The 21,101-nt window shown below is 40.0% G+C and overlaps 3 protein-coding genes and 1 long non-coding RNA gene across 8 annotated transcripts in view; 2 read left to right on the top strand and 2 right to left on the bottom strand.

Moving 5' to 3' along the window:
• Positions 1 to 7: 7 nt before the first annotated feature.
• Positions 8 to 1,720, bottom strand: LOC125561883. The gene is made up of 2 exons (XR_007307587.1): positions 1,421 to 1,720; positions 8 to 335 (listed from the first exon to the last, which is right to left on the bottom strand). It is a non-coding gene; the product is annotated as an uncharacterized LOC125561883 (long non-coding RNA).
• Positions 1,721 to 3,719: 1,999 nt separating this feature from the next.
• On the top strand, positions 3,720 to 6,199 carry LOC5507567 (mitochondrial chaperone BCS1). Its single transcript, XM_032376255.2, has 4 exons — positions 3,720 to 4,478; positions 4,811 to 4,874; positions 5,287 to 5,488; positions 5,785 to 6,199. The coding sequence occupies exons 1-4, from the start codon at positions 3,827 to 3,829 to the stop codon at positions 6,127 to 6,129; spliced, it is 1,263 nt and encodes a 420-aa protein (XP_032232146.2). The 5' UTR covers positions 3,720 to 3,826; the 3' UTR covers positions 6,130 to 6,199.
• On the bottom strand, positions 6,140 to 11,412 carry LOC116614808 (uridylate-specific endoribonuclease B). The gene is made up of 5 exons (XM_032376256.2): positions 11,268 to 11,412; positions 8,424 to 8,620; positions 7,819 to 8,047; positions 7,093 to 7,246; positions 6,140 to 6,628 (listed from the first exon to the last, which is right to left on the bottom strand). Exons 1-5 carry the CDS (start codon positions 11,276 to 11,278, stop codon positions 6,371 to 6,373), a joined length of 849 nt encoding a protein of 282 aa, XP_032232147.1. The 5' UTR covers positions 11,279 to 11,412; the 3' UTR covers positions 6,140 to 6,370.
• A 4,022-nt stretch (positions 11,413 to 15,434) lies between these two features.
• LOC5507562 (unconventional myosin-XVIIIa-like) overlaps positions 15,435 to 21,101 on the top strand; it is a 42,572-nt gene continuing 36,905 nt past the window's right edge. Inside the window, exons 1-2 of one of the 5 annotated variants that reach the window (XM_048727189.1) lie at positions 15,435 to 15,476; positions 19,112 to 20,503. In XM_048727189.1, coding sequence (XP_048583146.1) covers positions 15,450 to 15,476; positions 19,112 to 20,503 — 1,419 coding nt within the window. In that variant the 5' untranslated portion in view covers positions 15,435 to 15,449. Of the gene's footprint in view, positions 15,477 to 17,561; positions 17,722 to 18,643; positions 18,928 to 18,994; positions 20,504 to 21,101 lie in introns of those variants that run through there. The other 4 variants (XM_048727191.1, XM_048727187.1, XM_048727188.1 and 1 more) reach the window with 4 other exon arrangements.

Consider the following 21,101-nt stretch of genomic DNA (forward strand, 5'->3'; position numbering starts at 1 on the left):
CAAATGATTTGACAAAATATTAATTTAATAAGTAGTATTACAAGTTTTCTCTTTCAAACATGGTCTTTCTCAACCTTCAATTTTCATTTTAGTAGCAAACATGTAATTGATGAGACATTGAACCGTGCAATTTTTCGTTCCAAGCGTTTAGCCCAAGCTCTCGTCACGACCTCCTTCTCACTAATGCGTCTGCGGTCTGTTGGTCAGCTGTCTTGAAATATGTCACTCTCGATATCTCCTGGCTGTTTATTGGCTGAGCGCACCACAGGGCACCCCATGAGTCCAGTTTCGCAATACTGGGCTGCAGCAGCGCAAAGGTTACGCACTCTTCTCGCCTAAACATCAACAACACAAACTGGCTTAAATAAGTCGTGGTAGCGTTCATGCTTTTTTATTCATCTGGGGTCCATCCTGTCCCGGGGGTGGGGGGGGGGGGGGGGTCTTCCCATGTCGACCTAGGGTCAAAATCGGGCCTCAGGTATTTTTTAGAGGGTATCCAAGAAAAAATTGGCTTTTCTCTTAGAAATGGTACTTTTTAGGGCTTACGAGGTATTTTTAGGGTAGCAATTTTGGGTCGTGCAGGTATTTTTTAGGGTTATTTTTCGAATTTCCCGGGCAGACTCTGCCTCGAAGAAGTTTTATTAAAAACGGCAGCGTCGAATTCCAGTTATTGGTATATTGTATTCATTCTTCTGGTTCACGAGCACGACTATTTGGGCTTGTTGTAGCTTTCAACGGGAAACAGATAATAGATTTCATGGTCATACCTATATGACTTATAGGGTATAAATAAATAAGCTACATGCGGCTGGACGAGGAATGAATTGTAAACTGGATGGGTTAATATGGGTGTGGTTACAAAAGGGAAATATAAATATAATAAATATAAGATCCTGTGACAGAAATAGTAAAAAACTGCATGCGACCGGGAGAGGGATGAAAACTGCGTGGGTTTATATGGGTGTGGTTACAAAAGGGAGATGTACGACTAGACAAAGTTCTGTGTTACCAGGGTATTGCTGGTGACAGACAGCTCTGATCGCTGGCCAAGCATACCGCAGGTGCAAAGCTCGGGTTTATTAGAAACCTAGTAAGCCACACCTGTTATGTCTTTCTTTCAACTTTTTCGACGAAAATCTTGTGAAAATTGGAAATAACCATTTAAAAAAGTTTCATACTTCATTTACTAGATAAACTCTAAATTATTGTAATAGCTCCCTCAAATCAGCCGATGAAAATGGGTTATTTCCCACACTTGGTATTTTGCTAGGATGTGAAAATGGCGGCTTATTCATCAGTCTCTTTTAAAATGTTTTATACCCTACAACGGCTGCGCCTTGCCTTTCCACATGACGCGCTCTCATTTGAGCCCTTCTATATAACCAATGACCGAATGTCTGAAAAATGCTCTACCTCTCACCTGTACAGTTTCTGTGCGTTTGCCAATATTTCCTCCGCCGGTAGCTGTAAAACCTTCCGTCGTGGATAAGACAAGAAGAAACACAAGAGCGCACGCAACTGAGATCTTCATATTGTGCTAGGTGTATTCCTGACTTGCTGAATGCTAACTGTGACTAAAGCGAGCTACACGATGTCTTTTTATATCTCCAAGAAGCTTTGTAATCGTACGTTTGCCTATCGTGTTCAAGTGAGATACACCACTCACTTGTGGGATTTCCAAAAGTCTTGCACAGTCCTCTAGAACATGATAAACTGAGATAATTGTCTTAGTCGGGTTCATCCTAAGCCATCATGATCGAAACGCAATTTACGTTTGAGTTATTTTTAAACGAATTAATTTGAGCTTTAATAAAAGGCGGGATCCGGAATTAAACATCAATGAATAGGAATTGAATTCTGGAGTCTTAGATAAACGCCTTTACGAAAACCCGAACATTCTATAATTGAACATGAGCGAGCCTGTGACTCATCCTCTACGGAACCGTTTATCGACATGGCTGTTCTAACATAAGAAAGATATAAAGATATTGTACACTGTTTTTGTTATATAAGAACCTTTTTATAAGAACGTCCAGCCTGAGATGTCACCAAGTTTTAAGAACATTCTAAGAACGTGTCGAGGCTCAGATAGCAGCAAAATATTGTTTTGTTAGTGGGATGTGTTCTGAAATGCAGAATCAAATTGTGTTAAAAATAACAACCTTAGAAATTATATTATTGCTATTAAACATTTTTTCAATTCCCTTTCTAATAATTCATTGGGTATTTTTATTTTATATACATTTAAATTAAAGAGCCGTTAAGAGAATTTTTAGCCTTAAAATGCTAAAAAACAACCTCTACTGAAATTTAGACGGTTTTTTCTAGTTTTCTTTTTAGTCTAACGTTTCTCAAGCGCAAGTCATTTATTTTTTATTTTTTAGCATTTCCATTATAAACACACAAACAACAATTTATTAATACAGCATCATCGAAAACTTGGAAATTAGTTTATTTTTTGTTCGTGATACGAACGTGACAGTGGAGTTTGCATAGAAATGTGCCCAACATCGCCTTGTATACCAATTAAAACACAGACACAGATCTTGGAGTTCCTGGTGTGTATGAGATGGTCTTGTCGACTTCCTTTGAACCCTAAAAATTAAAGTTTCCACGGGATTTCACGTATTTATTTATATTTTGATCCTCGACCCCAAAGTATTAGCGATTTTTCTTGGTCGAGTCATCGGGATGTGCACTGGTACATTCCTGTAGGTTCTGTCACGTTTTAGTGCGTTTTTAGCCCAGTGATCAGGGACACTCGGATGTGGTGACCTAAGCTTCAACGTGGTACGATTATAAAAAGCATCAAATAACCAAAAATTTGGCATTAGAGGAATTTAAGGTATAATACCAGAAGTGGATTTGCTGACGACATTATTACTCATCTCCGCCGCTCCCGATTAGACTCTTCCGCCTTCCCTTCACCCACCTCCCCCTTCTCTCTCTTGGCTGACGTATGATCGTTATTGCTAACAAGCTATTAAGTTATATGGCATGACTATAAAAAATTACAGGCAAGTTGTAGTGGTCTGCATAGGCTTGATATAGTCAGGGCAATAAAATAAAAAAATCTTTTCCACGCCTCTGTGAGACTAGTTTCGCTGACCGAGCGTTAGCTCTTTGTTTAAGCAAAACTAAGCTTTTGTAAGAATTTTGTAGATTAACAATACTGTATGTGCGAGAATTTCTACAAACAGGCGGAGCTTTTATTTTTCTCGCTTTTTAAAACCTCGAACACCACTTTATCTTTAAACCCATTTCTTTTTTTGCCCTCTAAAACTCTAACTCCACTCTATCTTTGAATCCATTTCTTTTTTCGCCCTCTAAAACTTTAACTCCACTCTATCTTTGAACCCATTTCTTTCTGATATGTCCAATGCAAAAAGAAAAACAGGAGATGAAAACCCATTTCTTTTTTATTTTTTCGCCCTCTAAAACTCTAACTCCACTCTATCTTTGAACCCATTTCTTTCTAATATGTTCAATGCAAGAAGAAAAACACGAGATGAAAATTTTCTTAGCAAAGGAAAAAAGTGAAGTTTATTTAAGTCATTTCTGACCATACCGTTTAGCTTATTTAAAGGTCCCTATCTAAAATTGATAATAAACGAGTACAAAGGGTATTCTAGGCCAACTGGCAGACTGGTAATCATTCCCGACCTTCGGTTCTAAAGTGCTGTGCATCATGGTAACCCTGTGTGTAATGACAACCTCTGACTTTTTCGGATGCGGGCTCGTCCAAAAGCAATATGGCGGACGGGATTGAGCTTTTTCTGTAAAACCAGCAATTTCATATGTATTTTCCCCGCCTTTAGTCTAGAGAATGCCGATTACTGATTTGATACCGTCTCTGGAGGGCAACCCTTACTTTTCCGCAGGATTTGGTTTGGTTGGTGTTGGGGCAGTGCTTGCAGCTTTGCGTAAGGGAAGTCTGCATGGACTTGTAGCTCTGCGACGATTCGCTCTAACTACTCTTGAAGTCCCTTCCAAAGACAAAAGCTACCACTGGGTTTTACAGTGGATCACAGCACAAGTTAGCAGAGCGCAGCATTTAAGCGTAGAAACGACATTTCAACAGCACGAAACAGGAAGAGTTTCTACTCGCTACGATTTCGCCCCAAGTCCAGGAACTCATTTTTTCCAGTACAGGAAACATTGGATTCGCGTGGAGCGATCCCGGGAAAAAATGGTTGATCTTACAACAGGCGCACCTTGGGAAACAGTGACACTGACAATGCTCGGTAGAGATAAACAAGTGTTTTTCGATCTTCTCGACGAGGCACGGACCATGGCGCTAGCTAAAACAGAAGGGAAAACGGTCATGTATATCCCCATGGGGGCCGAATGGAGACAGTTTGGTTTTCCCCGGAGGAAGAGACCGTTGAACTCAGTGATATTGGATGAAGGGATAGCAGAGGGAATACTTGCAGATGTTAAGGAATTTATTGGAAGCCCTAGATGGTACATGGATAGAGGTATATTATACTAGAGGTACTGTATGTGCCATGGGCAATGCAGATGCTCCTCATACATAACAGACTTTTTCATACATTCTTTATAATTTAGCCCTTCTTTCATTGCAATACATTTGAACTTTTAAGTCCCTCATTACCAAAATGATGCATGTCCAATGGATACAGCCATATGTAATTTATGGGGTCGGGTGGGGTTGGCAGCTGGGCCCCACCCCTCATTGCTGATGCGAGGGAAAATGTAGTAAATGTATCATATCTTAACATAGTATATGACCCAATCACCCATGTTTCCATGGCCAGTGCCTGGTGTATAATGCCCATATCTACCACAGGTATTCCATATAGAAGAGGATATTTACTGTATGGACCTCCTGGCTGTGGCAAGAGCAGTTTTATGTAAGTTTATTACTCTTAGAATAAACTTGTTTAAACAACGTTAAGCACAAAAGAGAGCAAAAACATAATATATTAGGGATAGTGCATCAGCATTAAATGAATTAAAATGAAATACTTGTGGACCTTATGTTCCTATTCAGTGCAGTGATACCTGTAGTGGCCAGGGGGTGGATAAATGGAAAACTGGCTGTTTTTTCCCAAAATTAATTTAAAAATGAACAGTAGGGCTTGGCTGTCCTAGGTGTGCTAGTAGTATAATATTTATGAATGTAGAATTTAATCTAAATTGTTTTTTTTAACTCCCTCCTAATAAAAATTCTTGTTAATCTACTACAGACACCTTTTGTTGTTCCTCCCTGATAAGAAAGTTGACTGTGTGCTCGCCTGAACAATTCATTTTTCTTTTCGTTAGTCAAGCGCTTGCTGGTGAACTAGACTACAGCATATGTGTTATGAACCTGAGTGATCGCAGCCTGACTGATGACAGGCTCAACCATTTGATGAGTGTGGCACCCCAGCAAAGCATCATTCTCTTAGAAGACATTGATGCTGCATTTGTAAAGCGTGACGAGACCAATGCTGCTAACAAGGGAGGTGGCATGTACCAGAACAGGGTAGGCCTATTCACCCAGTAATCGGGTGAATGTGGTTTTGGGAATGATTTTTATAATTCAGGGATAGATCCAGGGTTCCCTCCAAAACGAGAGGGGATACCAGTATAGAGAACAAAGAGGAGGGGAATATGACTCTCTATAGAAAATTTAAGCACTATGCTTCATACCCTTCCTCCTTTTTGGGAAGGGAGTGGTCAGGAAAAGTTCATTCAGCCCTCCAACTTTTTAGGAGTGCTCTAGGGCCAGTTTTTATATAAAGCTTACTGTTTAAATTGACCCTTATTTATCACTTTAAGGTCACATTTAGTGGTCTCCTAAACACACTGGATGGAGTGGCGTCCTCGGAGGAAAGGGTTGTCTTTATGACCACCAACCATCTCAAGCGCCTTGACCCCGCCCTTATCCGTCCAGGAAGAGTTGACTTCAAGCAGGAGATTGACTGGGCCTCAAGGTCGCAATTAGTGCGAATGTTTGCACGGTTCTATCCAGAGCAACCAGCAACAGTTGCCACTGAGTTTGCAGACCGTGTCATGGATGGTACAGGGAAGAAAAGCATAGCTCAAGTGCAGGGCCATTTTATGATGTTCAAAGGAGACTCAAGGGGTGCAATAAGTAACGTGGAACTTATGGATAAAACATGACACTCATATAATGGAAATTAAATTTGTCTGTTGTGATAGAATGAGAAAATAAACAAATACTTTGTCAAAATCTACCTTGTAATGATGCCAATTATCACCTGTGTGTCTCATTTAGCTTTAGCATTTGTGAACATGGGCTTCTACTAAAAGATTTGTATTGTTGGAGTGAATGAGATAATTTTTTTAGTTGGAAATTTTAATTTCAATTAGAAAATTACAGGTAGCTAGCAGACTTGATGTTTCAAACAGCTTGGGGATAGCAAGACCCTATGTATTTTCCCCCATGAAATGTGTGAATTTTGATAATCACATCATAATCTTCCATATCCAAGTGAACGTCATGACCACCACCAGCAAGGAAGCAGACGGTGTAGAGAGCCATCTCAAATTCTGGGCTGGTACCAATGAAGGAGCTGCCAATAGGCTTCACACCACTTTTCCAGCTGAATTGAATGGTAACCAACTGGCACTCTTTCATGGCATCTGTTGACATTCGTTTCTGCATAACAGGAGTTATGTTAAAGCTCTTGTTAAAAAAGTATCATTGCTAACAGTAAAAGGCAAACAAGGCACTCTGTCATTTAAGTATTTTAATACTTCAAGGAAAATATTTTAAAAACATTTATCAAAATATTTTATCTACACATCTGTTAAAACTTCTTTTTGACATCAATTAACCTAATTATGATTAAGTAGTATTTTTAACATCATACTTTTCTATTAAATGTCCATTCTTAAAACCCAGATAGTGGCTTATTAGAGTTATCTAAATGCAGCATTTTAGTAAAAAACAAGTACTTGGACTTTACACTGGCTGTTTAAGCAAGGTTGGATACCTAAAAAAGGTGTACATTGTTTGATAGGAGAATTTATTAGTGGCTACAGGCCAGACAAATAGAAAATGGTTATAGCTAACTGTCCCAAATATTGCAAAAGTAAATTTAAATAGTTTGCATAACTTACATTTCTATTTGGAAAGAATCCCTTGTAGTCCACGACTCCTGCTTTTTCCTGGAGATAAAATTGAATCCAGTTATGGAAACCAATGACTTCTTCTTTTCCTCGAGTCTCACCTACAAATACATGCTCAAACCCAGATGAGTCCTTTACACGGCACCTGTAAGCAACAGAAAATAATATTTGACCTCCTTATAACATTCTCATCTGAGAAGACAAGAGATTTATAGTCATCAATGACGCTGAATATTATGAATCCAGTAACAGTTCCGGCAGGTGTTTGTTGAATGTCATAACAATTGAAGGGGGATACACATTCCCAGCAACCCAGTTAGTAAAGCAGGCCATTATGCAATAAAGATGTATATATTTTCAGGTCCGTACCCAGGATTTTTTTTGGGGGGGGGGGGGGGGGTGCATAATCCAAAGTTTAAGAATAAGTTCTCTGATAAAAATCTGACCATCCCCGAAAGAACAAAAAGGGTTTTTTATGCCTTTGCAGTCTCTCCATGGGACGTTTATTGTTGGATTTGGCTACGTACCAAAGTGATCTAGCTTATGCTTTATAGTTTTGTCTACAAATAAAACTTCCATTTGGAACCGAAAGTGGACCTTCGGCCGTTGTGGGGGGTGTGTTCACAGCCTCCTGGATACGGGCCTGATTTTGAATATAAAATATACTTATATTTAGTCATCACTCAGAGCAGAGAGCTTGATGAAGATTAGCCTTACCCTCTTGTACGTTGGTACAACTCAAACCACATCTGGTACAACTTTTTCTTGAATCCTGGCCTGTCACTAGGAACCAGGCCCTTCCCAGCAAGGAACTTATGAGCTATTTCCATGGGGCCAGTGTCATAAATTCTATCTATGAATACTCGGTTCTCATTTATCTCCTCCTGATTGACCACTTCAGGCTTGCCAGTCTCAGAAGCATAATTGTCCAAAAGTTTGACAAAAGCTACAAGAAACAATGAATAAATCGGATATTAAATAAAAATGAAAGGTTAGTGCGGGGCTAGTTGGGATCAAAAGGGGCACAGAGGAGATAGCAAGGGACAAAAGGGTCAGAAGGGCTAGTCGGGGGAAGAAAGAGAGCTAGTAGGGCTCAAAGAGGGCTTAGGGTCATAAATTGGCATAGGGTCACAAATTGGCTGGGTATGGGGTGGGCACAGAGTGGGCTAGATAGAAACAAAAAGTCACAAGCGGCTTATGGGAAATTAGAGAGACAGAGGCTAGTGGGGGAAAGAACACCACAAGAGGGTGTAGGGGCAAGTGGGGAAAAAAGGGCACAGGTGGCTAGTGGGGGTCAAGAGGGGGATAATGGGGGTACCTACCATCATATGTTGGCTTACGCAGTGCCTCTGGGTTGACCCAGGTGAAAAGAGGGTCGCTGGCCTGGTCAGACCTAGAGTGAAACCTAGTCTTTCCTTGAGGGTCGATAGCATAGTCAACTTCAGGGACTAACCGGTTGCTATCAGCTTTCCACATCTGGTCACAAACATGTGACAACTCCATGTTTGGCGAGAATGCGCTAAAATACAAGAAAATTGGCAGAGCAAATTATTAAATGGGTGACTGAAAATGGCCAAGTTATGCTCCTGCCAATGTACATTATGCCAATACAAGAACACAAAGCAACACTTAAACAGTTTCTGTCAACCACTGTAAGCGGCTTAGGGGTCCCGTAGGTCGATTGACCCCTTGTTAGGCCGCATTGCATAACAATAGTGAGGACGGTTTTCCAACTAGAATCAACGAACGATCGATACTGCGGTATGCGAGGCTTTGATGGCAATTATTCTTTATTCGCTGATTACGTAAAAACTGATTTTTTCAGACACAAAGTACCATGTTATGAAGTACAAACTTAAATATTTTATGCAATAGACAAAACCTGAAATGATTTGCGCATTCGGTAAATCGCAAGATTTTTTTTAGACACAAAGTACCATGTTATGAAGCACAAAGTTAAATATTTAATGCACAGACAAAAACTGGAATGATCTGCGCATTCGGCAAATCGCGATATTTTTTTAGACACAAAGTTGAATATTTGATGCAATAGACAAAAACTGAAATGTTTTGAAGCAAATTGTCTCATGTCGTGACGCCAAGAGTCAGATGTTGTTGGCGATTTGCATAATGTGCCATGATGCAAGCCTAAACATCCAATCGTGTGTGACAAATAGTCACATGTCGTTGTGCAAAAAGTCCAATGTCTTAACGCAAAAAGTGCAATCTCGTGAAGCACAAAGTGCGTTTGCAAAAAGTGAATTTTTTCTACATAGACCAGCATGCTTTGCGAATACACTAGAAACGTAATTGCAAAATCCTGAGCTTAAATTGAGATATATAAGTAAATATAAATATTAAATCAAGATTATAAGCCATAAGGCTCAGTGAAATAAATAGCATTGTTGATAAGACAAAGTAAAAAATTCAGCATTGCGACCCATTGTGAGTCGTATTATGGAATGCTGTAAATGATTGTAAAAAAAGTTAGATATTATTAGTATTAATGCGATGAGCCGCCTAAGTTATAAACAAAGTCAAATGCCATGATTTATCGTTTGGAGGAAAGGCTTCCGATGTAGAGTTATCATTGGGGCCGTAGTCCCGCAAGGCAATCTAGAGGTACCTGCATCTGTAGAACACTGAATAAAGCTCAAGCGAGCTCTCAACCAGTTCAGCCTTTGATCCTGTATCGCTAAGGCTTCTTTTCCTAGGCCTATCCTGAAGTTCTGTTTAGTTTTTAGTCCTTGTAGGGAGCTCACAGGTCATTCGTATAGAATCCAGTTATTTGAAAATTCTCTTCAAATTTGTGAAATGAAGTTCTAAAGCACAAAGTTAAATATTTTATGCATAGACAAAAACTGAAATTATTTGGCCATTCGACAAATCACGATATTTTTAAGACACGAAGTACCATGTTATAAAGCACAAAGTTAAATATTTTATGCAATAGACAAAACCTGAAATGATTTGCGCATTCGGTAAATCGCGAGATTTTTTTAAGACACAAAGTACCATGTTATGAAGCACAAAGTTAAATATTTTATGCAATAGACAAAACCTGAAATGATTTGTGCATTCGGCAAATCGCGAGATTTTTTAAGACACAAAGTCCCATGTTATGAAGCACAAAGTTAAATATTTAATGCACAGACAAAAACTGGAATGATCTGCGCATTCGGCAAATCGCGAGATTTTTTTAGACACAAAGTTGAATATTATATGCAATAGACAAAACCTGAAATGATTTGCGCATTCGGCAAATCGCGAGATTTTTTAAGACACAAAGTCCCATGTTATAAAGCACAAAGTCAAATATTTTATGCAATAGACAAATAGTGCTATGCCATAAGCAAAGGCAAAATGATGAGTTTTTAAGACACAAAGTGCGATGTTTTGAGACACAAAGTGCGATATGGTGAACTAAACCTGCAATGTTTTAAGCGATAATCAAATAGTGCTTTGTCGTGACACTCAAAGTGAGTTGTCGTGACACAAATTGTTCAAAGTCGTGACCGAAAGGTGAGATGTTGTTAACGAAAACCTTAAGTGGCCCTCATGGGCTTCTGTACCTCTGTCCTCTGTTGATTGACGATGCGATATGAGCAAAAAAAAAATTAACTAAGGGTAATTATTTACAACCACTGTATTTTGTCCTCCTAGCAAAGTGTAAAAAATCATCCATTTCCATTGGCTGATTTGCGTGGTGGTACTAACAATCACAATCTATATAACGCCTATGCAGACCCAGCTATACTTGATAGATACGTTACGAGAACTTGATCAACTGATTTATTAAAAGTTTTGCTATAACGGTTGGTTCATTCCATACGTTTGTTGTGAAATAAGTTAAGTATAAGTAGTTTTTTCTCGCGTCTATGATATGATTTACAACATTAACGATCAAATATTCCATGGTGACAAAAGCTAAAAGACAATTCTTTTTCTATGAAAAGCATTACGTTAATTGATAGATCAAGAATTTTTTTGTAAGAGCATGACTTTTTAACTTCTTGACTTTCTTATTTTAATCAGTTTTATCCGTAATATACATCGTTCTATTCGTAACATCGTTTTGGGAAGGAACGTTTACCGTAGCTACAGATTTTGAATGAAAGAAGACATGTTGCTAGTAGCAGGAAATTTAGTTAGGCTCCATTACTTACTTTCTCTCCATAATCCTGAATGATCACCTCTGTTCAAACGCTTCGGGAAAGTTCGAGGCCGGCATATAAGGAAATGCAAGCTGGCGAGTCCTACTCAGTGAACCGAAGCCATGTTATATGTTATTTCCACGAGCCCCTCGACCCAGACTCCTGTACACAGGATACCCGTAAGAACTGGGTACTTTAGTAGTGGTTCACCAAGGAGGGTTGAATCCTTGGTGGTTTACGTTACGTTGTGTGTGTCATGATTTACATTGAAAATATGAAATTGAAATAAGCCGTTCACTTTACTACGAAAGAAAATCGTAAAGCTCTAAAAAATATTCTGACCTAATATGGTCTAGGTGAAGTTTCAAGCCATTAGAGCCGGCATTCCGAGAGTTCTTCTGTTCCCCCTTGTACATATAAGAGAGAAAGGTAGCACGCGCTGCCGTTAAAACTGAAGAAGTTCCCTTCTAGCTCGCTCGGAATTCAATTTAGGGTTTGGACTTAGCAGGGGGCGTAAATTCGGGGATGGATCTTTGCCCGCATGCTCGCGCAATTTTTTCCGCCGTGCTCACATGCTCGCGCAATTTTTTCCGCCGTGCTCGCATGCTCGCGCAGCTTTCTCCGCCTAAAAATGCTCGGTCTCGCATAAAAAACGGGGTTCTCGCCGCAAAAGACCATTGGGGGGCCCTAAGGGAAAGTCTATTTATTATCCAAAGGGGGAGGCGTGAGATTTTTTATAAAAGGGATAAAATTAGTTGACCCAGGAAGAACAAAATTTTCCATGCCCCCCCTTACGCTTCCCCCATATTTTTGGTGCCCCCCCTCCCGAAAATCGAAGAAAGAAGGAGCAAAGAAAGGAACGGCAATGACAATGTTAAAGGAACGCGATGAAGAGATTAGCTGCAAGCTGGACAGAGAGTGGAGGGGAAAAAATTGGCTGAAAACATTTATTCAGAAAAATTGAAGGCACTCAATTTCTTAAAGATGCGACTAACTCCAGGTTGCAACCTGATAATGGTTGATGCTATAGATGACGTAAAAGAAGGCTTTTCGATCTTCTCCTTGCAAGAAAAGCGCAGCATGAAAAAAGAGAAAAGAAAAAGAGCGAGGAAGACAGATAAAAAGATATGAACGAGGATTTTGATGATGGAGAATAGGCGCTTATAGCATTAAACTGTTAAAATGTTTTGTTTATATTTTAGATATTGAACATAAGCACTTTATAATATTATATAGCGGAAACCATAAAAAGATGTATTTAGGGTGTATACAGGTTTGCATTGCATAGATAAAATGTGGCTTAATACGTATCCTGGACCTGGATTGTGCATGCCAAATAACTGCCCCCAAACCGAGACAAGTCTGATTAGACACTCCGTCAAATCTTATAGAAGGAACAGCACCCAAAGGAATCAGTGACCCCCCTTTTTAAATCCAAACACTTTGACACCCCCCCCCCCCCCCCCCCACACACACACACACACTTTAGACCTGAAAAATTTATCGAGGCCCCCAACAGTATACCCCCTCCTCGGGATAATAAATGGACTTTCCCTAAACAATCAGATTTGCGAGCAATGGTGAGTAGCGGTCAAAAATCTTGATACCAAGGAAGGAATTCTATGCATATTTCTTTATTGTTTTAGTTAACTTTTTTAACATTATAGAATATAGAATATGTAACGCCTGAATATTTCAATTAAATGTAAAATGAGGACATGAACTTTCATTAGATCGCGCACATTTCTGCATAGTTCAGTTTACTTTTCTTTTCATGTTCCAGAGCACTAGTTCGCTAGATAGCGGTGCTGGAGCCAAAATCTCCAGCCTAGCCGTAAAGCTTTATTATGCTGCCATACGGTGATTCAGCGTATGTCTGGAGGTATGGTTTATTTTTTTTCTTTTGTATCATCAGATCTGAGGAGGTTCGATCCTCGGGCAATTGGCTCTGCCTTTTTTCTATGTCTTATCACCTCTTACGCCCACCACTACGCGACTGGTTAATTCTTTTGAAGCAATGCGTGTTTTTAAAGCAATCAAAACAATCCTTAGTTTCACCTGAAATCATTGAACCTGCCACTGGCGCCCTCCCCTCCCCTTCTCTTGAAAATGTACATATGATAATCTTATAGTCTATGAGAAAGTCTGTTGGGATAAACTGACATACATGTGCAGGAGATATTTGGTAATCTATGGAGCAGTCATTATTTATCGGGAGTGAGGGCTACTAAGTTGATTTGTTTTTCGGTTCAGATATTTCGACCGTCCCCTAATCTATAGTACAAAAAATCCCCCCGAAAGGAGTACCCACAGGACAAAAAAATTCAATCCCAAAAAATTCAGGACAAAAAAATTAAATGGTTACATATGTAACAATTCAGAGATATTTGTTAGTTTGTTGAAATTATATTTAGTCGTGAAATGCCCTTCAAAAGTACCGTACATTCCTTCAGGAGCATCAACATTTTAAAAACTATATGAGCACTCTTGCAACGGGACAAAAAAAAAAAGTAAAAAGTAAAGAAAAGTCAACCGGGATATGGTCGCTGTTTTCAGCATCATTAATGGGTACGGAGGGGGTACGGAGGGGGTACGGAGGGGGGTACGGAGGGGGTACGGTGGGGGTACGGAGGGGGAGTAGGGTCGGCAGAGCCTATAGTCACCATAGTCAGGAGCAGTGTTAATTTCAACCCATATTTCAGGCGTGTAAAGAGCATTTTTTAAAAAGGTGGAGAGGGTGCAGGGGAATGCTCCCCCGTAAAAAATGTCTTGTCAACGCCAGTCAAATGAAATTCATGAAAGTGATAAGAAGACGGATTACATTTGTGTTCTTAATATGGAAGGTTCCAGAATTCTAGACGATCAGAATATCTGTTAAAAACATAAGACCCTCCCTCTAAACCCTGGATTAAAATTTGAGGTCCTCCATCCCCCCCCCTCCTAAAAAAGGAAACATGGTAGCCCTCCCCCTCCCCCCCGCTAAATATTGATTCTCCCTAAGTCTTCATTCGTGAAGCTCGTGAATAAACGGAATAAGATCAGGGATTTTTCTGACTTAAAAGCAACATGCAAGCAGTATCACCATTGCTGTCAAATGAGTCTGAGCACGAAAGCTTCCTGGCGCTGTTTGCATACCATGTTGGGAATTGCTTCAGACTGTTGGCTTCCTGGCGCTGTTTGCATACCATGTTGGGAATTGCTTTAGACTGTTGGCTTCCTGGCGCTGTTTGCATACCATGTTGGGAATTGCTTCAGACTGTTGGAATATTTCATTAGCATTTTCTTTTTCGAGCGCGCGGGTGCCAGTGAGGCTTACTGATGTTGGCGCTGTTGGCGGGTTTAAGACTACTTGTTCATTCTTATTACATCTTTAACATCAGATTATTGCGTGATGGGGAATAAGCCCCATTATGTGAAGATCAAACTCCTAATTTGGTGTGCCGCCTTTCGTATTTATGCACACCAATTATCTCCGACAGCTTCCGCTCGTGAGACCCTACTTTGCGGTTCTGCGCCATTAGTGCCGACAAAACACATACTTCCTTGAGTCACTTACGATAAGTACGAGAAGCCAGGTAAGAAACAATAGCCCTGTGAGTGAAGGTTCATATCTATTTGACCTTGATACCGCTACACACACATCTTATCACTTCAATTTATTGACGCACAAGGAACTTAATTCTTGTTTAATTGACCTTTTTGTGCGAGTATTAGGCGCCACGCTAAACCTCGAAATAATCATAATAAGAATTTTGAGGATTCTATTAGGAATGTAAAGGCATCAGTTAGCAAGAATTCTATGCACTCTATTCGGGTAGTATAGATTTTAAAGTTTTCAAATGAGAATGTTTTGGTGAACAGCGCCATTTTGTTTATAGATCGCGTGACCGGTGAACTGAGATATCATGAGCACATTTTAATGCAAACACCATAACAATAAAACAGGCAATAAAGAATTTACTATCTCTAAACATAAATCCTATTCTTTTTCTTGACTTATACCTCCTGGTCGGTGTCGTAGCTTTTTCGGACCACCGTCTTCTCATGTTTGCTGATCGAAACGAGCAATATGCCGAGCATTTGTTCCCGCTGTTCGTGATAAAATGATAGTGTTACAGTCTTCGCTGAAGCAGGGTGGTTAAAAACGTCTCCTAAAAGCACCCAAGAGATGTTCAAAGCTCCAAGGGTTTAAACATGCAATCCTGCTTTGGAATAATCAAGGTACAACCCTAGAAAGTTGACAAAATCATATTTTTATACGCGCATAGTAGGAACATTTACAATTGATTAGTTTTATTTCGCGTTATCAAATACTTGTGCGACTACAACGATGGATTAGGTTTGTTTTTGTGAATTAAAAAACCTTAGAAATAAACAGTTTAATATGTTTGGTTTAGTTTCATATATATTTGAATAAATGTTTTTCAAAAGCTGTTCGCGTGGAAGAAATAGAACTCAAATTTGCAGTGTAGGTTCGCCAACAGGGTCGAATCGCATAAAAACACAGAAATATGCAAAATTCGGTGGATCCGGTTTCGTACCGGTAAAAGGGGTTACAACCTCTGGGCCATAGAACTTACTATAGTTTCCACAGAGGCAATTGCCAATTTTTTTGCCTGGCCCCATTGTGGATCGTGTTATCCGAATAACAGCAAAATTTTTGAAGTTGCAATGTGTTCCATTGCTACCACTGCAGTACTGTACTGTACCTGAATACCTTGTTACAAAAAATACTTGGGTCACTTTAATATCGCGATACTCGAAATGTCGAAAAGAGCGCAAAAGGAAAACGTTCGACTCGAAAACTCGCAAGTCTATATATCCAAACCAGGAGCGTAGCTCCTAGTACGCCAAAACGCACGTGCGTATTTATACACGAAAAAAACACTCACTACACAGTAAACAAATTACCAAAAAGCAAGAGAGCATATGCTCTCTTGCAAAAAGATACTTTTTCCCCATTTGCTATTTATCTCATTAGCGGACGTGTTTTGTAAACCAAAGTCAGTAAATCAAATGGTAAATTAAGATTCGAGGTGCGCGATTATGCCCTCCTTTAAATTTAGACACAGCACAGCTTGAATTGTGCGCAGGAATTAGTATTATTAGGAGGGGTAGACAGCTGCCCAAATAAAAGTATCACAAAAGAATTTAAATCTGGCATAAAACTTTTTGGTTTTACCCTATCTGGTGTAAGCGCACTGGTTTGGTCGACACACAAATTCCTCCAAATACCATCATCAATTTCAAACAGAAAACATCATCATCATTATCATCATCACTTAACACAGCAACTTCACTTTTCACCCATACCACCATCACATGGTCACACCATTATCATCATCATCATCATCATCATCGTCGTCGTCGTCGTCGTCATCATCATCATCATCACAAACACAGCAACATCGCCATTCACCCATACCACCATCACATGGTCACACCATTATCATAATCATTATCATCATCATCATCATCATCATCATCATCACTTAACACAGCAACTTTATTTTTTACCCATATCACCATCACATGTTCACACCATTATCATCATCATTATCATCATCATCATCGTCGTCGTCGTCATCATCATCACAAACACAGCAACATCACCATTCACCCATACCACCATCACATGGTCACACCATTATCATCATCATTATCATCATCATCACTTAACACAGCAACTTCACTTTTCACCCATACCACCATCACATGGTCACACCATTATCATCATCATTATCATCATCATCGTCGTCGTCGTCATCATCATCACAAACACAGCAACATCACCATTCACCCATACCACCATCACATGGTCACACCATTATCATCATCATCATCATCACTTAACACAGCAACTTCACTTTTCACCCATACCACCATCACATGGTCACACCATTATCATCATCATTATCATCATCATCATCATCATCATCGTCGTCGTCGTCGTCATCATCATCATCATCATCACAAACACGGCAACATCACCATTCACCCATACCACCATCACAGTCACACTATCATCATCATCAGCAGCAGCAGCAGCAACAACAACAAAATTATCATATAGCAAAAATAACACACTCTTCATTATCATTAGCATCATATCATCGGAAATAGCCGGAAGAATTTATCGTATCTTATAGAAAAAACTGTATTTAATTAAATGTATTTTCTCTATTATAGAAGCTCCGCGATTGGATAACGGAGTTGATAACATAAGTATTCCACACAGATTTGCGCAGCTAAGATCCTATCATTGTGGAAATTCTAGATCTGCTAACGAATGATGATAAAGTCATTCCACAGCCCCTAGTCAGGCGAAATCGTCGCAAACAACCACAGAGGCTCTCGCTCGCTTGCGATTCTAGCGATGAGGCGTAACTCGCTCAGTTTTATCCAATCCTTCTTCGAAAGCCACCATGTTCAGACGCAAGAGACGCGCAAGCACTCTCCCTCCAAAGTAAGGCTTTTTGAATAAGTATTTTGTAATTATTGGGCTAAGTAGAGATGGCTGGTGATAATGGTTCTCTATGATGGCAAGGCTGCGAGGCTGCCACGGTTTTAATGGCTTTTTTGTAAAACCTTGCGCGTCGAAGGCATGGTTTTTTGGAAGTGCATATTTTCTTATTTCAATATTTGAGTCATTATATGGCTATTTAGTGGACTCTTTTTGTAGTTAAGCTATCTTTTCATCAGTCGATAACTTAGACTAGTTGGACTAGCACAGCGCTCGTAACACCATTTTCAAATTATTATTTGTCAACTTTTAAGCCGTGCGTGCGTGTGTAGCTTTAGATAAAGGTCTTTGTATGCAGTTTTTACAATATAATCAATTATAAACCGTATCAAAATGAATAACGAACAGAAGCGTCTACGACGTGTGCCGCAGAAATAGCTTGAAAAAGTTGTGCGCAGCATGTAGGAATGTGCCGTTACCCTCTCTTGCGTGATCTTTTGCGTGACAAGTACGTGACGTATTTTCTCGATTCACGTTTCGTTTATCTGTTTATTCTGTTCAACGTGGCTGCTCCTGAGGCATGCATGGTTCTTTACGTCTGTGACCTGTTACTTGAACATGTTGTTCATATTTCATTAGACTTAAACAAACGAACCCGACTTGCTTTGGATTACCGTACTTTGTTTTTTCTTATTCCGCAAACAGGCTGCTTAGCTTCTGTCAAATTTATCTCACACGTATACTTGTCTGCTTAAAACCTTGTTTTTACAGGATATATATCCATATGCACATTTTCTTTTTGAAAGTTTTGCCAAAGATATATTAAAGCTGTTTGGGATAAAATGAGAATTTGTACGAGATTGCGTTACACATTCGCACCGCCCTGACGATGTATCACATAAAATAATTTGACGTGTCAATAATCTTGTTTAGTACTGATGCTATTCTAGGTTGCACGTATGCAGTTAGAAAATCTGCATGAAAAAGTATGTCATTCTTGTGTCTTAAATGTGACAAAAATCATGACAAGTTGGGGTCACACTATGGCCGGGTCGATTGGTTCGGCTTGTTTGCATTCGGTGCTTGCTTACTCTTTTGTTCGGCGCCATATCGCTAAGCACTACTACTCCTGCATCGCTCGCACAACAGGCTCCCGTAGAGAGCGCCTTTTCATCCAAAATGCCGCTGTCTTTTCTGCCCAAAAAGAAGGTAAATGAGCCAGAGAACCCCTGGATACCCCCCGTGGGGAGCGAGAGTATCACGTGATACCAATATTTTCCAATCCCTTGATTCATGAATTAAAAATTTGGCGGCCATTTATGTTGTAGTCGTGAGGGTAAACTACTCCGCATCTTGGCGTGTTTAGGAATCTAACAATATGTTTTCCTTTAAGAAAAAGGACAAGGACAAGGCCGGAGAAACCAAGGAAGAGAGAAGAGAAAGGAGACGAAGGGAGAAGGCTGAGAAAGAAAAGCTGAAGTTGGAGAAACGAGCGCAAGTGATAGCTGCTCAAGAACCGGCCATTTCTGATATCGTTGCAGGTAGTGGGAACGAGGAGGATAAAAAGGGCGCTGGGAGGTTTAGTTTCCGTAAACGTAAATACGATGTTGATCACGAGGTAGATAGCAACAACCCATCGCCTTCTTTGGAGCGGGCTGAGTTTTTAAATCGCGAGAGTCGATCGGGTAGTGACTCCGGGAGCATCGGGGCAACACGGTATAGGACAAGTGGGGACAGAGATTCGAGTTTGGACAAACTACACGAGAACAACACACACAACGGTGGTTTTGCTGATCATAGGGACGGAGCAGAACCAGTTGCCAAGCCTCGAACACATAGAAAGAGCTCTAAGACATCAAGTCTTGATATTAAATTGAAAAACGGCAGCCGTGGGAGTGAGAGCGGAGAAGACGGTCAAGATACTATGAGTTATACCTCTGACAGATCTGACAGTGTTCAGGGTAGAAACAGGGATGATTCCTTCTCGAGGGGACGAAATTTCGAAGGAAGTACAGCTTTTGCTTTATCGGGAACACCCAAGAAGGATAGCATTAAACGCGAAGCCCCAGCAAACCCACCTCCGAAACCTCCAAGAGTTGTTCAACCGGATGAGAGTGGAATGGTTGAGCTAAAGTTTATAAATGCCGGTGGATCACGAAGGACACCCAGACACGAACAGGAAATAAAAGTTTCTAGTTCAGTTAATTCTTACTCTGCACCTCCCCAAGATCTAAGTTTTATGGATACATCGATGGAAAACAAGCCAATTTACGATGAGAAGGTTTCGCGTGAGTATGCGGACGGTGTGTATTCGCAGCCCGAGGTCCTTGTATCACCAACTGAGAAATCGTTTGAAAGTCTCGGAGTGGATTTGCAACTACCAGAAGTTGTGCCAGCTAGTCCAGGGGCTCCTAGAATTATTCGAATTAAACGTAGATCCAGCGGTGACTTCGGCTTTGCTCTGCGAAGGGGTACAACTCCCGGGAGAGGGGACAAAACAGTGCATTTTGTTGAACCAGTTGGTCCAAACACGGTGAAGGGTATTTTACCAGGAGATCGACTTATCGAGGTCAATGGCACGAATGTTGAGGACATAGACAGAGAGAAAATCATCGAAATGATCGCCATGTCAGGCGAGGAAGTTGTCATCAAGGTTTTGCCGGTTTCGGAGCTTTCAGAATTGAGCGTAAGAAGCGGTTTAGATGGTTCTTTTATCCAACTTGATGACTCGAATCTCAAAGCTGGCACGCTACAAAGAAGTGGCTCCAAGAGAATGAAGAAAAAGGTACGTGTTGAAATCCGCATGTAAACAAAACATTGTTTACGTCCTAGTTGCTGAATTTCTCGTGTGTTAAACTCATTTGAACTTGATCGAAAAGTTAATGTCTAAGTACGAATCGATTTCTAGCAGTAAACCTCAAACCGATTATTTATTATTGTAATGAATTTCACAAGTTTGAAGTGAATTTGACCAGAATGTGTTACTTTACTTATCCAAACAGTGACCCTAAGAATACGGAATGTTATCATTTTGAGGTTTCAGAGTAACCGCAAAAATGACTATCGGCTTTTATTGTTTATCGACTTGTATGATAATTTACTTTATGAAAGAATTTATCCTCATACAATGAGTTTCATGCTTTGATGGCTCTGGAATGATTCCCTAGGGGTTCCGGAAAGTGTTATTGAAAGGTTTCTCGTGGAATTCAGGAGACAATTACACACACTCTGTTATCTTTATTGATCTTCTTTAGGTTATTTAAGCTTTTCCTTGGGAATTTATAATAAATTCTAACTTAGACCAGCTTTGCCTTGTGAATATTACAACATCAAATACAATAAACACATCTTGATAATTTATAAAACAATTCCCCATTTCCTTA

Source organism: Nematostella vectensis, chromosome 4 (genome assembly GCF_932526225.1).
Source record: "Nematostella vectensis chromosome 4, jaNemVect1.1, whole genome shotgun sequence".
Lineage (NCBI taxonomy): Eukaryota > Metazoa > Cnidaria > Anthozoa > Actiniaria > Edwardsiidae > Nematostella > Nematostella vectensis.